Consider the following 21,433-nt stretch of genomic DNA (forward strand, 5'->3'; position numbering starts at 1 on the left):
CTGGGCTTGGGGAGGGAGAGGGGAGAGGGAGTGAAGTGGAGTAGAGAGTGCCTCTGGGGAGGTCTTCACGGTATTCAACTATTTATATCTCTATAGGAGGGCCAGCTAATAACCCGAGGTGAGGTTTTGGTGGTGGTTTAGGGTTTAGGGGCCAGCTTGACATGCAGAGTGAGACGTACGAACAGCACAGTACACCTCGGTGAAAATTTGACATCATTTAGAGTGAAAAAAGTCTGCCAAAGATGAGATGTCGACAATGTTCTCTCGCCCTAGCTTGATGGATTCTATAACAGGGTACCATCAAGCTAGGGCGAGAGAACATTGCAGAAATCTCATCTTTGGGAGACTTTCCTCACTCCAAATGATGTCAAATCTTCACAGCGGTCTACTGTGTTGTTGTATGACTCACTCTGCTTGTAAGACTGGCCCCAAAACCCTAAACCACCACCAAAACCTCACCTCGAATTATTAGCTGGCCCTCCCATAGTGATATAAATAATTGACTACTATGTGGGCCACCCCAGAGGCTCTTTCTCTATGTCCTCACCCTTGGAGGTGGCCATTGTTCAAAAATTATAGAAAAAAAAGTTTAAAAGATGGTAGCAGGCCCCAATCCTTCCCCTTCAATCAAAAAATCCATCTCATGGAGCCCAGACTCCTGCCCCCCCCCCCTTACATAATAAGGACAAAGGATTGGCTGCTGCCATTTTAAAAAATTGACCCCCAGGAACTCATTTGTAAGTAGGAGAGGTCTGGGGGTGGGGGTCCTTGGCTGGATTTTTTTGATTGAAGGGGAGGGGTTGAGGGACGGGGTCTGGTTCCAACCTTTACATTTTTTTTTTTTAAGGTTTTGGCCACCTCCAAGGATGGCAGGGAGGGTAGGACATGGGATCTGTGCAGACCCCTGGGGTTTTGGGGAGGGGGGGGGGCTTACCTGGGGTTGTTGGCCACTTTAGACAGGGTCCCAGGATGTGTATTAATATCCTGATGCTCCTGGGGGAAGTTAAGCTACATCACAGAACATGGCTTGTGATTTTTTTTTCATCAAGCCGTGTGATTTGATTTACATCATTTAGGGTAATTATAAACGGATTAGCATGCATTCGCATGCAAATCAGCTCATTTAATTGCACGTATATATGCTTTTATATACCGAGGTTTGGCCAATGCCTTCACTCCGGATCACAGTTCTAACAACATATTACATTCAATTAACGATTAAAGTTAAAAACAATTTTTTACAGTAGGTTATGTTACTAACATTGAGAACAGTAATTAAACATTTGAAATATGTACATTAAGATCTAAGCCTGAAAGTATAGTGGTATTTACATTGAAAGATTAAAGACCATATTGTGCCATTTATAATATTATGATTGAGTTGGAGGTCTTAGTATTGCCATATAAAATGGAATCTTATGGGATAGCGCTATCTGAGGGGGGATGGGAAAGGGACTTATTATGGGATACTATTCTAATATGTTTGTCAGTATGTGTTGTACAGGGTTTTCTAAATATCCACAGTGTCAGGGGCCAATTTAACATGATGTTTTTGAAATACCTCGCTTTATTCCCCAAGTAGGCCATTTCCGCATGGTAAACAGCGTTTATTGTGTGGTAAATGGCCTTTCACGGCTTTGTGAATGAGCCCCTTAATGTGAAAAATGTCTCATAAGGAATCCTAAAGAAAGGGACAGAAGTCGCTTTTCACAAGCTGGTCATTTAAATGGTTTTAGTTTCATTCACTTATTTATTAAAAACCCCCAAATATATATATATATATATATATATATATATATATTGCATTTTAATCAAAACCTCACATCTCTTCATATTGCGGCATTTTTTAAAATCTAGACAATGCACAAATGCAGTTTACGACTGAAGGGACCCGTGGTAGCAATGCCAAACCAAATTCTACTTACGGATCGGACCGATGTTTCTTTACATCTGCCTCAGCTAAGTCCTTGCACTGGGCAACAAAAATATGGAACTCCTTCAACTGCTCCACATAATCAATGGCAAACTGAATGTTCCCCTTTATGTCCACGTTACCAAAATCGCCACTGTAGATGCTCATGACACTTCCGCTCACCTGTTAATGTCAGAAAAGCAAAACACATTTTCATTGTCACTATAAGGAGTGCCGGTTTCCTCAAAGTGGTTAAAATGTCGATGCAGCGGAAAGTGCCAGAGCAACATATCAAGAGCAAAATGGATGGCAGGTCAGAACAGCTCAGGGAACTGGGAGCAGAGTACCATAACCTGCCAGCCAAGGATGTGGATTTTATTCTTTTAACACTCGCTCATACTAGGGGCTGGGGATGTTGCTGCAGTGGCACTCGGAACCCCTAGGAGGAGAGCATAAAAGTATAGCAACACCTAATGGTTAGTCTGAAAACCACTCTGAAAATATCAGAACAGTACTGAGTCTCTCTCTCTCTTAGCCACAGTAGCTTGATGCAGCCTCAAGTAGGACGGGGCTATGTGCTAGCCAGATGGCTCATATTGGAAGTGGAATTGAACCAAGGTTCAATTCCCAGACCCAGGCTCTTGGTTCTCAGATCTGCCAGGGTCAGCAACATTGCAGGTGCAGCATTTATAGCCCCTGGGGATGAGGGGGGAAGGAATCCTGGCCATCGCAAAGCAGCAATGCCTACAGGCCGACCCTAGAGCACCTCTAGGTTTAGGATTATCACTGCAGTACTCAAGTTGCCAGGGGAGGGCGTCATAAAAGAGGGGAAAATGTCTGGCAGTTGTGAATGGAAGCTCATGGGTCCTGAGTTCAGAAATGAGCAGCAATGAATCTGTGTTCACATGACATGGATAATCACAATTTTATACAGACCATCATACTAGGCACTCGTGGTTAAAACCTTCATTTGCCTTTCCAATAATTATGTGGTCATAGTCCATAAACCCAAATAAGTTTTTTTTTCAGATTTGTATGTATTTTCAATGCAAATAAAATGACTTATCTTGATCAAACATCCAACAGATTTGGGGTGATATCTGTGAAGATCTGCTGGATGTTTGATCAAGAAAAGTCATTTTATTTGCATTACAAATACATAAACATTTGAAAAAAAATTATTGGATTTTTGGACTATGACTACATGATTATTGGAAAGGCAAATAAAGGTTTTAACCGGGAGTGCATAGTATGATGGTCTGTATAAAATTGTGATTATCCATGTGAACGTAGGTGTGTTTATGAAGGAACTGTGGTTTATCTAAGGCGTTCTTCCTTCCTTCATTTTTGACATGAATTTGTTTTTTTGTTGGAACTTCTGTATAGCAAGAAGCTGCCAGGCTAGAAATAATAATAGAAAAAAAAAAGGTAGGAGGGGATTCACGATATTCATGATATTATGAAAGTGCAAAGCTACCCTGGTGACTCCACAGCCAGTCCAGTTTTCAGGTACTCAAATGACTCTATAGGAGACCAACATACATGTCATGGAGACCCAATACATGCATTGTGGATACCCTGAAAACCTGATTGCTGTGGAGTCACCAGGGCAGGTTTGGGATACTCTGATATGGTGTCTGGAATCTACAATTAGACTAAACCAAAAGACATATTTAATAAGTACAACACTGTGAACCTTTAGGGTTTCTTATACTGTGTGCGGCATGGAAGAAAAGTCCTCAAGTTTAACTCGTCATACTGAAAAAATGCATTCCGAGCACAAAATAATACAAAATGGAACAATCAGCCTTGATAATGTTTGAAACATTACATACAACTCTGATAAAAAAAAAAAAAAAAAATTCCAACCAAAAATAATTTTTCAGGACCCCCAACAGTTATTTTTCAGTGACGTCATTCTCTAATATGGTAAGGAAAAAGTGTTTAGTTTGTTAGATCAAAATACCATTTTATTAACATACAAGAAAAAAAGCAGGGTTAGCTACGACTTTAGATCAATTAATAACAGACCCACGATGAACAGGTTAGTGAAAGCAGAGAGTTATCGAACAAAAGCCTTCTTTTACATACAGAGGACATGGACGCCATGCCAGAGGAGCCACTAAGATTGGTTAGCGAACTGGGGCTCTTCTTGTGTCTGCCAAGCTGAAAGCTGCTTTCTGATGTTGAATCTGTCTCTCTGTCATCACTCTACAAGACAAGGCACAAAGAAATAGGCAGGGTTGGCATTATTCTGAGGTCAGGGAAGAGCAGGGCAGGGCCACATTGTGAGAATGCAACAGCGCAGGCTGCAGTTCTGTCGATCCTGGGAGCACCTTCCCCAATACGCTGCTACATGTCTTGATATTGTACCCCCTTGAAGATTACACACAAGAATGTTTACTCATTATTGGCATTTATGAGATTTCATTGAAACTATGGGTAAGACATACAGAGGTCAATACTCAAATGCCTTGGCTTGCTAAGTTCAGGTCTTAGCCAGACGCACCATGGGTTTTAAATTTCCCGCTCTGATTTATCTGGCTAAGATTTTGGCCTGATAAAAGTTAGCCAGATAAGTTGGCGGCATTCGGGGGACAGAGGGGAGTTAGGATATCCGGCTAACTTATCTGGCTAATTCCGATATTCAGAGATATCCAGACATTCACGTGTATTTTTGCTTTTGTGTGCACGTACATGTGCATAAAGTTGCAGGAGAGGAAGGGGAGAGATCAGGCTTGGGGGAGAGCTCCCCACAGCCTTCATGCTGCAGCCAGCGCTGTACTGAAGCATGAAGCAACAGGGATGCTTATGAAGCGTGTCATTGCCATGGGGCATGAAGATTAGTCTTATATCCAAACTAGCAAGTAAAGCTTTGTAACAGTTTTAGTAAACACATAACAATCATCCAAATATATTTGTATATCCATTACAGAGAGTTTGCCTCTTCATACTAAGCTTATTCAAGGTCCCATAACCATTAGACAGCAAGGAACATCATTCCAGGCCAAACCAAAAATCTTAGAGCTGCTGAAATTACATTATCAGAATAGTAACAGCATTCAGAAACATTTAGATGTATTTATTTGTATTTTTATTCTGATGATAATACATTCAGGGCCCAGCGGCAGGCCATGTGGAACATCCCCGCTTCAATCCCCATGTTGGGTCTTACACTCCCTGGGCCAGCTGGGGCTGGGGATGCTGTGGAAGCAGCAATCACAGACCCCAGAAGGGGCAGGGTAGGTCGAAGAGGAACGGGTGTCATGGTCAGTGCTAGGGAGGGACACCGGGTGGCCGGATTCTGGGCCCACGATCGCAGGACTTCAGAGGGAGAGCCTGGCACATGGCCCTCGGCTTAGGACCGTCATTGCTCCTATGACCACAGTACATAGGTTGGGGCAGGGAGGATCTAAAATGGGGGAGGAGGATCTCAATCTCCAGTTGTGAATGAAGGCTCATGAGATGGAAGTCCAAATGAGCAGAACGACATTACCAGGTCAAAAAAATTAAAAAAAACCCCCAAACTATTAAAGCCTATTTTTTAGTCTAAAATAATATTTCATTATTCTAAATAAGCTTCAGACATAAAAGACTGTAAGAAAATTATGCATTTTGTTTTCCATTGTAAGTTGTAAGTTAAAGACTTGCCTCCTCTTGCAGAAATGCTGGTACGGACTGGCTCAGCCTTTTAAGGTTTTCCGGATTTGAAAACTTATTCGAGAATGAAGGCACTGTGGAAACTAAACAGCAGTATTTCAGTTTCAAAATTCTTAGTGTGTCCCGACAAAAGCAGAATTAGATTTCAATTAACCATGAGAGATGTGGTATAGGAAGGACTTGTTTGTTTAGCCCAGGATTCTCTAAATCTGAATCAACAAGTGTGAACCACCTTAAACTGTACTGAGATGAAGCAAAATAGAAACAAATAGAGGGAGAACTATTTACTACTATTTGCTAATCCTTTCTGAAGCATCACTGAACGTATAAAGTATTTTGCCACTAGGAGTGAGTAAAAAAGCAGTAAAAATAAACATTTTATTGTACCTGTGGTTGAAAAGATACAGAGTTTGAAATCATTGTTACCTGGTCCACTGCTCAGAAATTGGCTCCTGTTCCCCTAGAGCCATTCGCTTCCCAGTGACTATGTCCATATTGGTAAATACCTTATACTGCATGGTGTTTCAATGTTTCATTGCTTAATGACTAGTTGGCGTGCTTGGCATCCCTGGCATTGCCTTCTACCGTTCAGAAGAAGCGGCATGGGTGGCTGAGGCTTGGGAAAATATTTTCAAAAGCAACACGCCAAAAACTAGTGGTGGTGGTGGGGGGGGGGGGGGGGGGTTTCCATTCAATTTTTCCCAGTTTGACAATTGAGAAAGAGAGTAATGCTGGCTTATATTGTCTAGAGATGAAGTAAGCTTCAACCTGACCTCTGCCCACCCCGGGGGGGCAGTGGGCATGAGGTAAAGAAAAAAGAATATTAATTATCATCAAGGGGTGTTGAAAGACCACTGGAATTGGTACAGTGAGCATGAAGTGATGAATGGTACAAAAGAGCAGGCTAATGGCTACTTTGATCACAAAGCAAACTTCTATTTAGCCTGCAATTCTCCTTGTTCTATTGCATATAAGGCACATTTCTATATGAAAAAGCTTCCCAGCTTTGAAAGTATTTTCACCATGTCTGAAATGTTGTTTCACAAGGCTTCTACAACTTGTCAAAAAGCTCTAGAGGTTTCACAAAGACAAAACATTTCCAGTTTCTTCCATACCTGATGTGGTGTAACTTCGTGGATGCATGCCACCACGCCTGAGACATGCCAAAAGCGTTTTCACAACAAAGTTTTGCCTGTCATATCTCAACAGTCACAGGAAAAATACAAGTGTCAGCTTGCAAAGTAAGCATGCAAGTTAACAGCAGCTTGTATCCATATGCCTTTTCCAGTCGTTAATAGGCAACATAACTACAATTAGTATAAGCAAAATGACTAACAATGCAAATACCGTTCATATGCAAATTCTGACTAACGTTTCCATTCCATTTATACATGCTGTTGTAGATGTTAAGTTAGAAGCAAATGTGCAGGCTGCTGCAAGCATTTAGTAGTAAACAGTAGTGAGTGGAGCTATTACTGGAATTAGTTGCTCATGAGCCAGACAAATCTGAAATTGAGCAGTGGTGAGTTCTATTAAGCTTTTTCAATTAGGATCCTATTACTCACTTCCTGGCACACTTTCATGTGTCTCCTGGGGCTGATCTGTTTTCTGATCTGCTCAGAAATCCAAGATTGATAACAATCAAACAAAGGCAGGGCTTAATGATCAAGATACATCAAGTTTTCGGAACTACTGTAGCATTATTCCCCTTCTGAATGAAATAATTTTTAAAATGTCCATTCATTCCCTCCTCCCAGCCTCCTTCCCCCCCTAAAAAAAATTGTTTTGCATATAATCCAGATTCAAACAAGGTCCTTATTCAATCAGACAAATGATAATACAGTCCTTAATAAACTATATGGTCTTTATGGCTAGGTTTCTTTACAGAGAGGTTGATGGATGCATGGAACAACCTCCCGGTAGAGCTGGGAGAGGAGGACAGTATCTGAATTTAAGAAAACATGGGACAAGCACAGGGGATTTCCAAGGGAGCAATAGGGACTGTAGAGCTGAGTAGTTCAATGGATAGGCCGTGAGGTCTTTTTCTGCCATCATGTTTCCTTGTTTCAGTAAAAATACAATTTTAGGGTTATTTCATTTAAGCCAACAAAGCCAGAACCCACATGAGTGAATATCAGCTTTTATACTGTCTTAATGGTAAAAATTGCCAAAAGACAGTTTTGGCACAGAAATATACTATAATTTTTGTTTCAAATCAGACAGATTTATTAGCCTTTCTTATCCTTTTCAGCCACTTTCACTTTTTCTACGACAAACTAACGAATTTCAGCAACATAATAGATGACAACCAACAATACAAAACAGTCTACTCACACAACTGTACCCAATTTTAGTAGCTTTTGAACTGTGTGCCACTGTACATATCTCAAAAAGTAAAAACTGGTTTAACGATTAAAGGGCTCTGTTCCTACTTTTAGTATAGCCAATTAAGGATCACATTTAGGGGCAGACAAAATTAGAGTAGAAATACTAACAAAATAAGCCTGTAAGCCAGATGACTTGAACAGTTTTGACATAGCATGTCTTATGCCCACGCTCTCATTTTTAGCAACTTTCTTATATTTATTCATTTTTGTATTCCATTACCTCCATAATATTGTTCAGAGTAGATTCCAAAATTCACATACATACTAATAAAATTCTGACACAATTATTATGGGGAAATTTTAACTTACCAGTTAATTTCCTTTCCTTGAATCCTGACAGACCAGTCCAGAAAAATGGGATACACTGCTCACCACTAGATGAAAGCACAGAACGTCTACTTTCTTTTTCTGACTTCCGCCTATATATTATGGGATAGCAGGGTGCATAGACAGTAGCCTATTTGCCTAGCACCCTTTCCCTGTATGTCGGTACTTTGCTTCTCCATTATTCACTACCTTTATCTATGAGAGTTAAAAAAGGCAAAATCATATGAAAACAGAAAAAGAAAATAAGCTCATATACTTATGCATATCACAAGCAGGTTCTTTTATTCTTCCTTCTCTTGTATTCCCCCTTACTTCTTTCCCTGTGAAGAAAGAGTGAACTTACATTATATCTACATTTTGTTCCCTCAATTCTCTGCCAAGAACTTCAGTGGTGAGAGAAGGAAACCTTTCACCCTATTCCTCAATTCTTTTCTTTCCCTTTCCATTTTCTACAACAAGAGAGGAAGGGTAAAAAAATAAAAGAAACAGGATCCTCCCTATTAGTTATTTCCTCTTGGGAAGGTGCTCAACTGGTCTGTCACGACTCAAGGAAAGGAAATTAACTGGTAAGTTTAAATTTCACCTTCCTTTTTGTTCTGCAGACCAGCCCAGACAAATGGGATGTGCCCAAGCACAGGCCTCAATGGCCCCTAAAACCTTTCTACTAAAGACTGCCTCTTCTTTTGCTTGCAGGTCCAATCTATAATGCTTTACAAATGAATGTAAAGAGGACTATGAGGGCTGCCCTGAAAATATCCTGTGGAGACACTAGCTTGGGTTCTACCCATGACGCAGCCTGAGACTTCACTGAATGGGCCTTTAATTTGGTGGCACTTGTCTGCTTTCCTCAGCGTATGCTGCTATAATTGCTTCCTTGCAATGGATGCATTGGATTCCACCTGGCCCTTTTTTTGTCCCGCCAAACAGGAAAAATAGCCTGACTTCCTAAAATCATTTCTAACCATAAGATATCACAACAGAGCTCTCCAGACTTTTAGTAGATAAAGGTTCTTCTTTATAATGCATTCTGATCTCCTGAATGCTGGAAGAGATATTTCTTGGTTGATATGGAACTCCGACACTATCTTAGGCAGAATGGCTGTGACTGTGTGGGTTGTGACCCTGTCCTTGTGGAATGTTAAATAGGAATCCCTACAAGACAGCACCTGGAGCTCTGAAATCCTTCTGGCTGAGCAGATTGCCACCAAAAACACTGACTTCAATGTCAAGTCCTTTACCAATGTTTCTCTTAGGGGTTCGTATACACAACTCTAAAAGTGTGGTTCAACTGGTCAATATCAATTTTACACAATCATATGGTCAAACTCAAGATTGCATATGTAGGCCCCTTACTCTAAGGGTCTGTGATTAACCACAGACTCTAATAGGGTATAGGATCACCTTGCTTTTAATTACAGCAACTTTTTAATATATTTTTAAGGATTGTTTTGTCCATTTAATGAAATTTTTTAAGATCTTTTATCCATTTAATAAAATTTTTGTCCCCAACGTGCTGCTAAAAATCCAAATGTTTAACACCAACTTTGGCTCCCAGTTTGCTATATTTCAAGAATTCAGATACAAGAAGAACTTGAATACTCATCCATTAGGAGTCCCAATCCCAACACAATCGTGTTTCGGACAAAGTCCTGCCTCAGGGGATTCACTTCTGTATCGATATAGCAACCATCCAAAACCACTCTTTTTGATTCAGCACTTCACATGTCTGGCTTCTGTATTCTTTTTAATATACGCGGTCTATCTCGAGACACGCTCACTTCTAACATGGGGGTTCTACAGGGTTCTACATGGGGGTTCTACAGGTGCTTTTTTTAAGGCCTCAACACCAATTAAGGTTCCATGCTGGCACTACATGCTGAATTGGGGGATACACATGTTTTACTGCCCTGATGAAATAGGACACATCCAGATGGGCACCTACTGATGTACCTTCCAATTGGCCTTTTGTATTAGATTAGGAGAGAGTGGACGTGAAGTATCTAGGTCTACGAGTTAGGGACATATAGCTCCCTTTGTGTAAAAGCATGATAAGTGGTTAGTGACTGTAAGATGGCTGAACAGGCTATCAGTAAAAAAAAAAGCAACTTTGACTCCATTAGAGAGATACATAGTAAGCACATAGTGATAGATACAGTTGTCACTTAGATACAGGTGCAGAGTAAAAATCTTCAAAGACAGTAAACTAGTCATGAGCCTCAAAGAGAGGTAGGGGAAACTGGACTAGCTTGTACGCATGCGCCAGAAATGCAATGCTAAAAAAGCAGAAAAGAAGAATACACCAGAGACTGTTTGGATTCCTTGCTGAGGGTTGAGCCTGACCAGGTCAACGCGTTACACTTGGCAAACACCAAAGAATCTTCATCTAGCCTTCCCACAGAGACCATGCTTGCCTGTCACCGTCTGGAGAAGAAGGAAGGCATTCTCTCAGGAAAGTGACAAGCGTCTGCTAGGCCATCTGTTCATATTTTTATTCCTGTTAACTGGGGAAACATTTACCTGCTCTGCTGCAATTGCTTGAATAATTTATGTATGCCTTCAGCCATTCTTATAAGTAGCGGTTTTGTTACATTCCACTTTTGTATATAATAATATAGCTGCTTTCTTATATACGTCATTATTTGCTTAGTGTGTTTGTGTGATCCAGACTAAACAAGGCAACATCTCAATCCTTCCACCCACTATACCTCTAAAGCACATTAATGCTGCTACCTGTACTTTAAATTAATTCACCACCAAACCTGCAGGCAGTCTAAATTGTTCGCATATGTGACTCAAATGGAGCAACACCTTTCTCCCTGCACCAAGTTTCGAACAGCTTCCAGATCCTGCCATATGCCAAGGACATTGATAATTTTCTTATTCTCAATAGGGTCGAGACTGCTGCATTTGAGAAGCCTCTGTTTTTCAGCTTTCTCCTTTCAATAGCCAAGCTATAAGATAAAAACTTGGTTCTTCCATCACTGTCAAACTCTGGTGGAGAAGGCCACTGGTATCTGCTAGCCTGAGTGACCTTTTCCTGCTCAGTCTTACCAGGTCTGTATCCCACAAGTATCTGGGCCAGCTCGGCACTACCAAAATGACCTAATCACTGGCCAAGAAGGGAAAACAAAGTAGTTCATCTGTTGGCCACAGCTGAATCAGCACAGCTATCCCTTCTGAACCTTTTCCTCGGGTTCAGCTGAAAGATTTTATAGCCTTGGCATTCTGATGGGTCACCATCAGGTCCCAGATAGGCTGTCCAGGCCTCTACTATGCTCACAAATGTCTTTCTGGACAGTTCCCACTCTCCTGGATCCAGTGTGTGCTGACTGAGGTAGTCCACCTGCCCGTTTTCCATTCCTGCTATATGACTTGTCATCAGCCCCTTTTACATGGACCTCTGCCTAACTCATTAGGCTTCCCGTATCCTTCTCTAATTGTGGGCTCCACGTCTCCTTGCCTGTTCACATATACTACTGCTGTAGCACTGTCTGATAGCATTCTTATAGCTTTTCCCCTCAGCCTGGGGAGAAAGTTGTTGGGTGCCAGCCTGATCGCTTTTATCTCTAGCTGATTTGTTGTCCATTGGCTTCCCTTACTGACTGCTTGCCCTGTGCTATGTGTTCTTCGCAGTGGCCCCCCCCCCCCCCCTCAGCTTAGCAGGCTAGTGTCGGCTGTCAACGTCACCCACTTTGACAGATCCAAACGTATCCCTGCTAATATATTAACATTGTTAAACCACCCCTAGATGTTCTTCTTGGTCTCCACTGGTAGAACAAGCCTCTTCCCATAACTCTGAAGCTGCAGGGACCACTGTGCTAGTAACACCTTTTTCAAAGGACGCATGTGCACCCTCACCCAGGGGACCAGATCTATCGTGGCAGCCACTGATCCTAGCACTTGCAAGTAGACCCTTGCCTTGGGCTTCCTGCTTGCTACCAATCTCTTCTCCTATATAGGGTCATGCAGGCCTTTCCTAACTTGATATCAAAGCATGCCCTCAGATATATCAAAGACTGTGAAGGCTGTAAACAACTCTTGGACTCATTCACTACCCATTTCAAAGCTTCCAAGAGTTGTTCAACCTCAAGATGGACTGCTCACTTGCTAGCCTCAAGTTGGCCCTTACTAGCCAGTTGTTCAAATGGGGATGGACCTGCCACTACTACCATAACTTTGGTAAAGGTGCATGATGCCATGGCCAGACCAAAAGGCATTGCTTTGAATTGATAGTGGTTCCCCAAGACTGTGAACCTCAGATATATCTGGTATGTTTTCCTAATGGGGATATGCAGACATTCTTCTGCTAAATCTATAGAGGTAAGGAACTCCCCTCTCTTTACTGCCTCCATCACCGACCTCAATGTTTCCATACTGAAATGGGATATTAAGAGGTATCTGTTCATCCTTTTTAAATTAATACCAGAAGGAATGTGCCTTCTTTCTTTGGAACAACAAAGTAAACCAAAAGCATCCCCTTTCTATCTCAGATTCAGAGACTAGTAGTACTATTGCTTCCAAGTGGAGCAGTTTCTCTACTGTTGACCGAATGGCTCCATTCTATATTTTGGACCTGCTTGGGGATATTGGGTATTTGCTTGGATTAGTGGAAGCCAGTTTGAGGGCATAGCCATGCAGAATAATTTCTAGGACCCACCCGTCCTTTGAAATATGAGTCCATTCCTTATAAAACCTTGTTAGCAGGCCATCTACTGGAAGAAGTGAGGAGTGGACCCAGAAAACTTCATTTGGAACCTCTGAGATTTCTCACTTCATGGGAGACCTCTCTCTGCTTCGCTTCTGACTACCCTGAAAAAAAAAATCAGCTTAACTTAAGTCCCCCCTCTTGTGAATATGACCCCCATAGCTGGCCTATATTGCCTTTAGTCTTTAGAGAAAACCTTAAAGGTTCTTGCTACTCCTTGACCTTGGTCTTCTGGCAATCTCCAAGGTTTAAAATCTCCTAGGTTCTTTACCAATTTTTCTAGATCTTCTCCAAATAATATGCAGCCTTTAAAAGGTAGCCTGCTTAAAAGAATCTTGGAGGTCGAGTCAACTACTACTATCTTAGCCACAGGAACCTTCTTGCCATAACCATTGCAGCTACTTTCTTGGATGAGGTCCTAATTAGACCATACAATATGTCCGCCACAAATGCTGCCCCTGACTTTACTTTGACAGTTTCCTCATCTGCATCAGTGTCTATTTCACCTTTATCTACAACTTCACCATTGCTCTAGCTAATAGCTATATATCCACCACATACTGCTGCCTGCAGCGATAGGTTGGCCAACTCAAAGGACCTTTTTAAGAGAGATTCTAACTTCCAGTCCTGTGCATCCTTGAGGATTGTGCCGCCTCCTACTGGAATCATGGTTTTCCTTGTCACTGCTGTGACTGAAGCATCCACTTTCAGAACTTTAAACAATTGTTCTATCACCTTTTGCTGCCGTGAATATAATCTCCCCACCGTATTCCTGACCCTCGGGGCTGTGTCTGGGGCTTCCCATTCTGCCATGAAATGAATGAAAGGGAAAGGCTTTGGTTGATTTCTTAGTCCCCACAAGGATCAGATCCCCATGACCCTTATCCTCCTCCTCCTCCTGCTCAGTTAAATCTAATGATTTTTCCACTTTTGCTATAAGTGCAGCCAACTCCTCCTTTCCAAAAAGCCAATTGTTGCCTTCTTACAGATCACCTTCTCCTTGTGAGTCCTCCCTGAGCCCATAGGATTTTTAAGTCCTCCATGCTGTAACTTTGAGGACTAGAGGCTCGGTGAAAAATTTGGGGAACCGATTACTTCTTTCCCCAGTTGAGGCCTTTTAGCTCTTGCTTTCTTCTCCCTGGGGGCACATGTAGATGATCTAGAGCCTCTCTTTTCAATGTCTACCTTATCCTTTCATCTCCTTGTATGCCCTGTGCATCAGAATGATGAACTCTTGTGGAGAAATCCATTTCCCCCTCAGTGTCTTCTAGACCTGGATCCCCGACTTCACTGCCTGCCTGAAATGGACCTACCTCACACTCGGTGTCAGCGTTACTGCCGCAGTCTGGGGTCCATTCCCTGTCTGCTTCCCCCACCCTGGACTTCCTACTATGTGGGTATTGGCTCCTCTCCTTTCACATCTATCCCGCTACTCCGGTCTCCCACCTCTGTTGTTTCCTTTTGTACCTGCTTCTCGCCAGAGGCTTGTCTCTTTTTTTTTTTTGGCCCATCACTATGCTGGCAGTGAATAAAATGCTGCCAGGCCCAAATGGGACTAGAATCTGGGAGGAAAGAACAGTTTTATCTGTGGAATCCTTGCTACTAGCTCTTTCCTTTTCTTTCATCTTCTTTTATTTGCTATCCCAGCTATTGGCAGAGAACTACTTTCAGTGCACACTGCTATCCCAAAATATAGGCTGTCAGAAAAAGAAGGAAGTTCTCTATCTCCACCTAGTGGTGAATGCGTGTATCCCATTTTCTGGATTGGTCTACTTGATGAAGAGGAAAAAAACACTAATAGTGCAACATATGCACCTATAACATTCTTCTGCATAGTCAGAACTGTACATTGTTGCTAGAAGACCTTTACCCCTGTAGCAACTTCTAAAGTGTAATATTCCATATAAACTGTGCAGGCTTCAACTTGTGTAAAAACACCTGTGGGTTATTTGCTTTAAAGTGCTACATTTAAGGACCAAGACAAAGTGCGGAGGTTCTTTTTACATATGTTTTGCTTGTAGGAAATTAGATCCTTGAGCTAAAAGGTACCTTAATTTAAAACTGCGCACACAAACTGATTTATCAGGCTGTGAAGCTGATGTACTACTGTGCCAATGTTTGCAAAAGTGTTAATGTGTACTAAAATGGTAAATAACGTGTGCTATTCTGTTCGTGGTTGCGTGTGCTATTGTCCATTTTAGCAAGCTATATTTAGCTTTTACAAACATAGGTGTAAAATGTATGCAAAACTAGGTAATGAGCTGCATAATTATGTAAATCAGCTCATTACGTATGTTTGCATAGCAAAATTACTCAAAATGCACAAAAATAAATGCAGATCCATTATTTTGAGAAAGTTAACCAGACTTTAGAGAGATGTAGTTGTAGATTTTTGTTATAACTGTGTTATCTGCAGAATTTTAATTTGTGTAATTTTTCACAAGTCATTTGCATGCGCTTAACATGAGCTATCATCCTTATTATTGCAGATTCTTTTTGCCTGATCTTAAAACCTGGCCCTAAGATTTCTTCCAGCTTACAAAGCTGGATGTGCAGCTAGAATGCTGCCACATAAAAACTATGTTCAGACTCAGTGGACAAAAGATTCTCCATTTCTACAATAATGTGAGGTCTTCCTGTGCTTCATTTGGTAAAACACAACAGTTACTCATATGTAAACTGAGCTGTATAATAGGCATGGAAATCTAGTTTTAACTGTAGTGTATACGGTCTTTAAGTGAGCACTACATGGCAGATTACAGGCTGCAGTATATTTTACTATCAGTTTATTAAATTAATAGAAAATGTCAACAAAATAGTGAAACACGAATCTATTACAGTGGCAATACAATTCTTAAAGCCCAGCAATGTTCAGAATTCACATGGCATTAAGTTGATGCAAGTGGAAATATTTACCATCTTCATCACTAAGCACTTCTTTTGGAATATCTACTTTTCTCTGATCTGTTCAGGAGAAATTAATAAAGTTAAACATTCTGTATATCATATGGAGTTTACTGGAATCCTCTTTCTAAACAACAATCAAGATCACAAATAGCAATGCGGTCATAAAAGCTGGATCATGGAAGCTTTCTTTAAGATTGCTGCTGGTAGGGTTAACTTCCAAGAGTATGATGTATCATTAAAAGTATCTGTATTAAATGCCTGTAGCAATATTTTAATGCATTTGCTTACTTATAACAGAGAAGATGCTAAACCATCTTGCACTGGGTGATTTTAAAGGTCATTCATTAACACAAATTTATTTTGAATGAGTTTTATCACCTCAGAATATCCTAAGTTCCCTCATCAGCATCAATTTAGCAAGCAACCTTGTAATGCATTTACATATACTTTTTGCAGAAGAAAATAAGATAACTCAATTATATTAAATAGTTTTAATCAAAGTCATTATATTATATATATTTTGTTTATGGCCAGTTAATCATATAATTTATAGATTTCTAAAAATGCAATTTTAAGTTCCATGTTAAACTAGAACATTTGAATTATCTTTCAAATTATTTTTACGGGACATAACTTGATTAGCAAGTTAGACCTATTCTATAGTATTAGCTTTGATGCAATGGTTAGATTTATGCCTTCTTTTTATATTGCCCTATATGCAAAAATAGGGTCTTTTCAGACAAAGATACAGAGAGTAACATCTCATTTATGAATGAAGTCCAAATGACAAAGAACTGTTAGTATGTATTAAGAAGCATCATGCAGATTAACATTAAGGGTCAAGATTTACTAAGGCTTATTCCTGTTGTGTCTAAGAGAGGGGAAACCTTTAGTAAATCAGGCCTGAAGAGTCTATGCAGGGTTTCAAAACATGCTAATACAGAAAAAAGGCTCTGTAGAACAGTCAAAAGATATAGATATCCATATACATGGTAAGAAAGCAAGATAAAAGATAAAATTAATACACATACACACACACACAGAACACTTATGTGCTCATCAAGATTTCTACTTACCCCAGGTCTTCAGCGTTTTCAAGCAGAAAATCAGATATGGGCGGATTTTAAAAGCCCTGCTCGCGTAAATCCGGGCGGATTTATGTGAGCAGCGCGCCTATTTTGCATAGGCCGCCGGTGCGCGCAGAGCCCCGGGATGCGCGTAAGTCCCGGGGTTTTTTGAAAGGGGCATGTTGGGGGCATGTCGGGGGCGGGGCCAAGTGACACGGTGTTTCAGGGGCGGGACGCGGCATTTCGGGGGCGGGACCGGGGGCGTGGCGCCGGCCCGGGGGCGTGGTCGAGGCCTCCGGACCAGCCCCCGGGTTGGATGATGGCGCGCCAGCAGTCTGCTGGCGCACGTAGATTTACGTCTGCTTCTAGCAGGCGTAAATCTAGGGACAAAGGTAAGGGGGGGGTTTAGATAGGGCCGGGGGGGGGGGGGGGGAAAGGTAGGGGAAGGTGAGGGGAGGGCGAAAGAAAGTTCCGGCTGCACGGCTCGGCGCGCGCAGGCTGCCCAAAATCGGCAGCCTTGTGCGCGCCGATCCAGGATTTTATAAGATACGCACGGCTATGCGCGTATCTTATAAAATCCAGCGTACTTTTGTTTGCGCCTGCTGCGCGAACAAAAGTACGCGATCGCGCTTTTTAAAAAAAATCTACCCCATAATGTATATACATGCACACACGTATAGACAGACAACCACACAACCTGAAGTGCACTAAGGGGTCGATTTTAAAAGAAGCATGCACGTGTCCATGTGCGCATGGTTCCGGGCACGCATACATGGATGCACCGATTTTACAACATGTGCGTGCTGGCACACACGTTATAAAATCCATTGGCCGTGCGCTTGTGCAGGAGGCCCGCGACTTGCATGCACGCGGGGGGTGTATTTTACAAAGCAACGTGTGGCGATGTAATCGGGTCTCCCACAGTTCCCTCCCAGTCCCAGACTGGGAGGGAACTTTCCTACACCTAGCTCTATCCTTCCTCCCCCCCCCCCCCCAACCTACCCTAACTATCTCTAATTTTTTTCTTTTAATATTTACTGATCCTCTGGAGCAGAAGTAATCTACGGGCGCCGTCCGGGTGCCGGCATGCGCTTCCTCGGGACAGCAGTTAATGGCGCTGTCCTGGCTCTCCCCCCAGGTCACCCCTTTTCCCTTGGCCAGCACCTTCTGCGCATACCGGGGTTTACGCGCGTGGCCGGGACCGGCCACACATGTAGCCCTTTGAAAATTTACTTGGAAATGTTTTGCTTTGACTTAAAACATGTATAGCAATTTGGACTTCCACTAAATAGAAAACTATAAGGCCTAGAATTTGGTGCTTTGACAATAAATGTAATTCATATACCAGTAATTTAAAAATAAGAGTTTCAACAAAAGAATATTTTAGAACTTGTATTTGAAGTGATAAATGGACTTTAGAAGCTCTTTTCCCAGAAGATAGGTGGCTACTCTAATTCCCCGAAGTTGAAGGTTTATAGAATAAAAATGGCAGCTGCCTGTGCTATCTCATTGCCTACGTTCTCATCCTGTATCGATCCTGTAAGTGTTGATTTCTCAGGGCTCCTTTACCCCTATAGTTCCTTGTACCACTATGAAGTTCAGCTTTCCAAAGCTAAACAACCTGCCTGTGTAGCAGGCAAGTTGAGATTCTGAAACCTGAAACTGGCTTGTTGCAGTATGAAAACAACCCAAAGTGTCAGATGGCAGGAATTTTAAGGCTTCTAACAGCCATTTAGATGCCCTGAGCGTGTTAAAAATCTTAAATACAGTAAAAATGCCTAAAACGTGTAGATAAGTGACAAATAGGTGGAAGTGTTTTTGCATTTCTCAGGCAGATGGATTTCCTAGACACTTGTTGAAAGTTTTGCAGTAGGCCTTTTGTTCATCAATTACTTTAACCAAGAGGATTTTTCCATTCCTAGATGTTATATATAAGTTATGGTCCATGTGGACAAACATACATACACATGTAATCTGCACAGTCACACTCACATTATTTCACTATTAAGCACTTGATAATGATATAATTTGACTGCTGTAGAGTTATAAGGCCCCCCAACAAAAGTGTAGTTATTGGACAACACACAGCAATGTTGAGATTGGTAATGCTAGGCCTGCCCAGCGGCTCACTGGCGAGTGCCACCCACAGCCATGCAGAAGACCTGGGTTCAATTCCCAGTCCGGGGCTCTGCTGCCCAGGCCAGCCAGGGTTGGGGATGCTGTGGAGGGAATTCTCACCCATCATATAACAGCAGCACCTAATGGTCAGAGCAGGGATCCATGTTGGCCAGATTCTGGAGGGAGCTGCAGTCTGTGGACCCTGACCAAGGACCTTCCACTGAACTGAGTTGGGTGAGGAATGTAAAAACAGGTGATAATTCCCCAGGTATTTGTGAAAGAAGGTTTATGGTGCTGTAGCTCAATAAGGACTGATTTCCAAGTGAGGCCCAAAAGGGGAAGGAGGAGGAAATTGTCCAGCCAAAAAAAAGGTTGGTAATGCTTCTATGGTGCCTTTAAATACTCTTATCGTGGTATTAGGAACAATGGGCCTTAAAAAAAGGACATGCATTCAGCAGTTGGTTGCAAGCCACAGCATTAATAGGTTGAATTAAGAGTATTAAAAATGCAACGTTGTGTATGTTTTTAACATCTTTCCAGAACCTTCATTTTGATAAATGCCATACAGAAACAGACTAGTCTGCCCAATAGTCCTTTAAAGGCATTGATTTGGTCTAATCAAATCAAGGACTATTTATTTCCCAATTTTTAGTTAGACTGCTTTTAAAGCTATCAAAGATTGCAATCCATTACACCACGCCCAGTAGAAAATAACCAGAAGATGGGCAGAATTTATGGCTGCGGTGCTAAATCAGGATTGTTTTCCCTATCCCTGGATTATATATATTCACTAAGGGGTAGATTTTCAAAGGGATACGCGCGTACCCCCCCGAAAACCTACCCCAAACCCCCCCTGCGCGCGCCGAGCCTATATTGCATAGGCTCGGCAGCGCGCGCAAGCGTCGGGGGCGTGCTGGGAGTGACGTGGCGTTTCGGGGGCGTGTTCGGGGGCATGGTTCCGGCCCGGGGGCGTGAAAGTGGCCCCTGGACCAGCCCCTGGACCGGAACATGGAGCGCGGCAGCTGGCCCGGTGCGCGCAAAGTTACGCCTGCTTCAAGCAGGCGTAACTTTCGTGATAGAGGTAGGGGGGAGGTTTAGATAGGGCCGGGGGTGTGGGTTAGGTAGGGGAAGGGAGGGGAAGGTGAGGGGAGGGCGAAGGAAAGTTCCCTCCGAGGCCGCTCCGATTTCGGAGCGGCCTCGGAGGGAACGGAGGCAGGCTGCGCGGCTTGGCGCGCGCAGGCTGCCGATTTTGGGCAGCCTTGCGCGCGCCGACCCCGGATTTTAATGGATACGCGCGGCTACGCGTGTATCTATTGAAATCCCGCATACTCTTGTTCGCGCCTGATGCGCGAACAAAAGTATGCATGTGCGCAGATTTATAAAATCTGCTCTTAAGCCTTGAAACTGGAGGATGCCTGCATTAAACGTTTTACATTTTCAGATTCATTATCAGGTGAATTTTAAAAGGAGTTACGCGTGTAAATGTAACATACTACTGTAACAGTTTGCGCACGTAAAGTGCACCTGCACATGAATACTTATGGACAATTCAGTGGTGTATATTGCAGCAATTTTCAAAAGCCCACTTACTCAAGTCAAGTGCATTTACATGTCTAAACCCAGTTTTAAGCCTGTAAATATTTTTAAAAATCAGGCCCTATACTGTAATCTTCCACAGTTGTTCAGTTACATCAATGTCCATTTGTAAATGGCATTTGGGATGGGAGGGAGAGGGAGGAAGAAGGAAAATAAATTGAGTTCTAAAATGCTGTTTGCTAAGTAGCAAATAAATAAATAAATAGAACCTAGAAAGCGTGAAAAAAGGATTCCGTGTTCAAAGGTGCTTTGGGGAACCTTATTTTTGAGCATTGAGTCTATAAATGGCACACGAGAAGCCGGCAGAAATCATAGATCTTTTCAATTGAAGGAGTTAGATGAAAAAGTGATGATGATTGTTATTTTGGAAAGGAGCGAGAAAGTGCCATGCTAGTCCCCTAAAAATAAAATGAAAGCACGGGAACTGTAGGAGTCCCCAAAACTTTGCCATTTTAAGCATTTGTTATGCTTATCAAAAGGCATCATCACTACCCAGCCACTTTGTTGATTCTGATGTTTATTACTGTGATGATGATTTCTGACATGTACTGATTAATGCATTATGAAAATGGATGGAAGGAGAGGGAGAGTTCAGGTGTAGGCTTAGCTGGGGGGGCATGGAAGACAGCAGACAAGCTTGGTGCTCACTTGATGTGACCGACGGAATGTCCTCTAGACTTTTGGAAGGCTTTGACTTAGCTGTGCTTCTTTTCAAAGCATTCAAAACAGGATTTAATTCTTCTTCTGAACCTGT

General features: G+C 42.2%; 1 protein-coding gene and 1 long non-coding RNA gene across 10 annotated transcripts in view; one reads left to right on the forward strand and one right to left on the reverse strand.

The window, feature by feature from the left end:
- SYTL2 (synaptotagmin like 2) overlaps positions 1 to 21,433 on the reverse strand; it is a 264,487-nt gene that overhangs the window by 36,045 nt on the left and 207,009 nt on the right. For 4 of the 9 annotated variants that reach the window (XM_029602243.1, XM_029602249.1, XM_029602250.1 and 1 more), the window contains 6 exons: positions 21,328 to 21,429; positions 15,908 to 15,955; positions 7,138 to 7,185; positions 5,564 to 5,655; positions 4,004 to 4,123; positions 1,926 to 2,095 (listed from right to left, as the gene is read on the reverse strand). In XM_029602243.1, the coding sequence (XP_029458103.1) occupies positions 1,926 to 2,095; positions 4,004 to 4,123; positions 5,564 to 5,655; positions 7,138 to 7,185; positions 15,908 to 15,955; positions 21,328 to 21,429 (580 nt within the window). The remainder of the gene's footprint in view (positions 1 to 1,925; positions 2,096 to 4,003; positions 4,124 to 5,563; positions 5,656 to 7,137; positions 7,186 to 15,907; positions 15,956 to 21,327; positions 21,430 to 21,433) is intronic. The other 5 variants (XM_029602245.1, XM_029602244.1, XM_029602246.1 and 2 more) reach the window with 5 other exon arrangements.
- The window catches only part of LOC115091916, a 90,571-nt gene that overhangs the window by 17,756 nt on the left and 51,382 nt on the right, over positions 1 to 21,433 (forward strand). The gene's annotated exons all lie outside the window — the stretch shown is intronic.

Source organism: Rhinatrema bivittatum, chromosome 5 (genome assembly GCF_901001135.1).
Source record: "Rhinatrema bivittatum chromosome 5, aRhiBiv1.1, whole genome shotgun sequence".
Taxonomy (NCBI): domain Eukaryota; kingdom Metazoa; phylum Chordata; class Amphibia; order Gymnophiona; family Rhinatrematidae; genus Rhinatrema; species Rhinatrema bivittatum.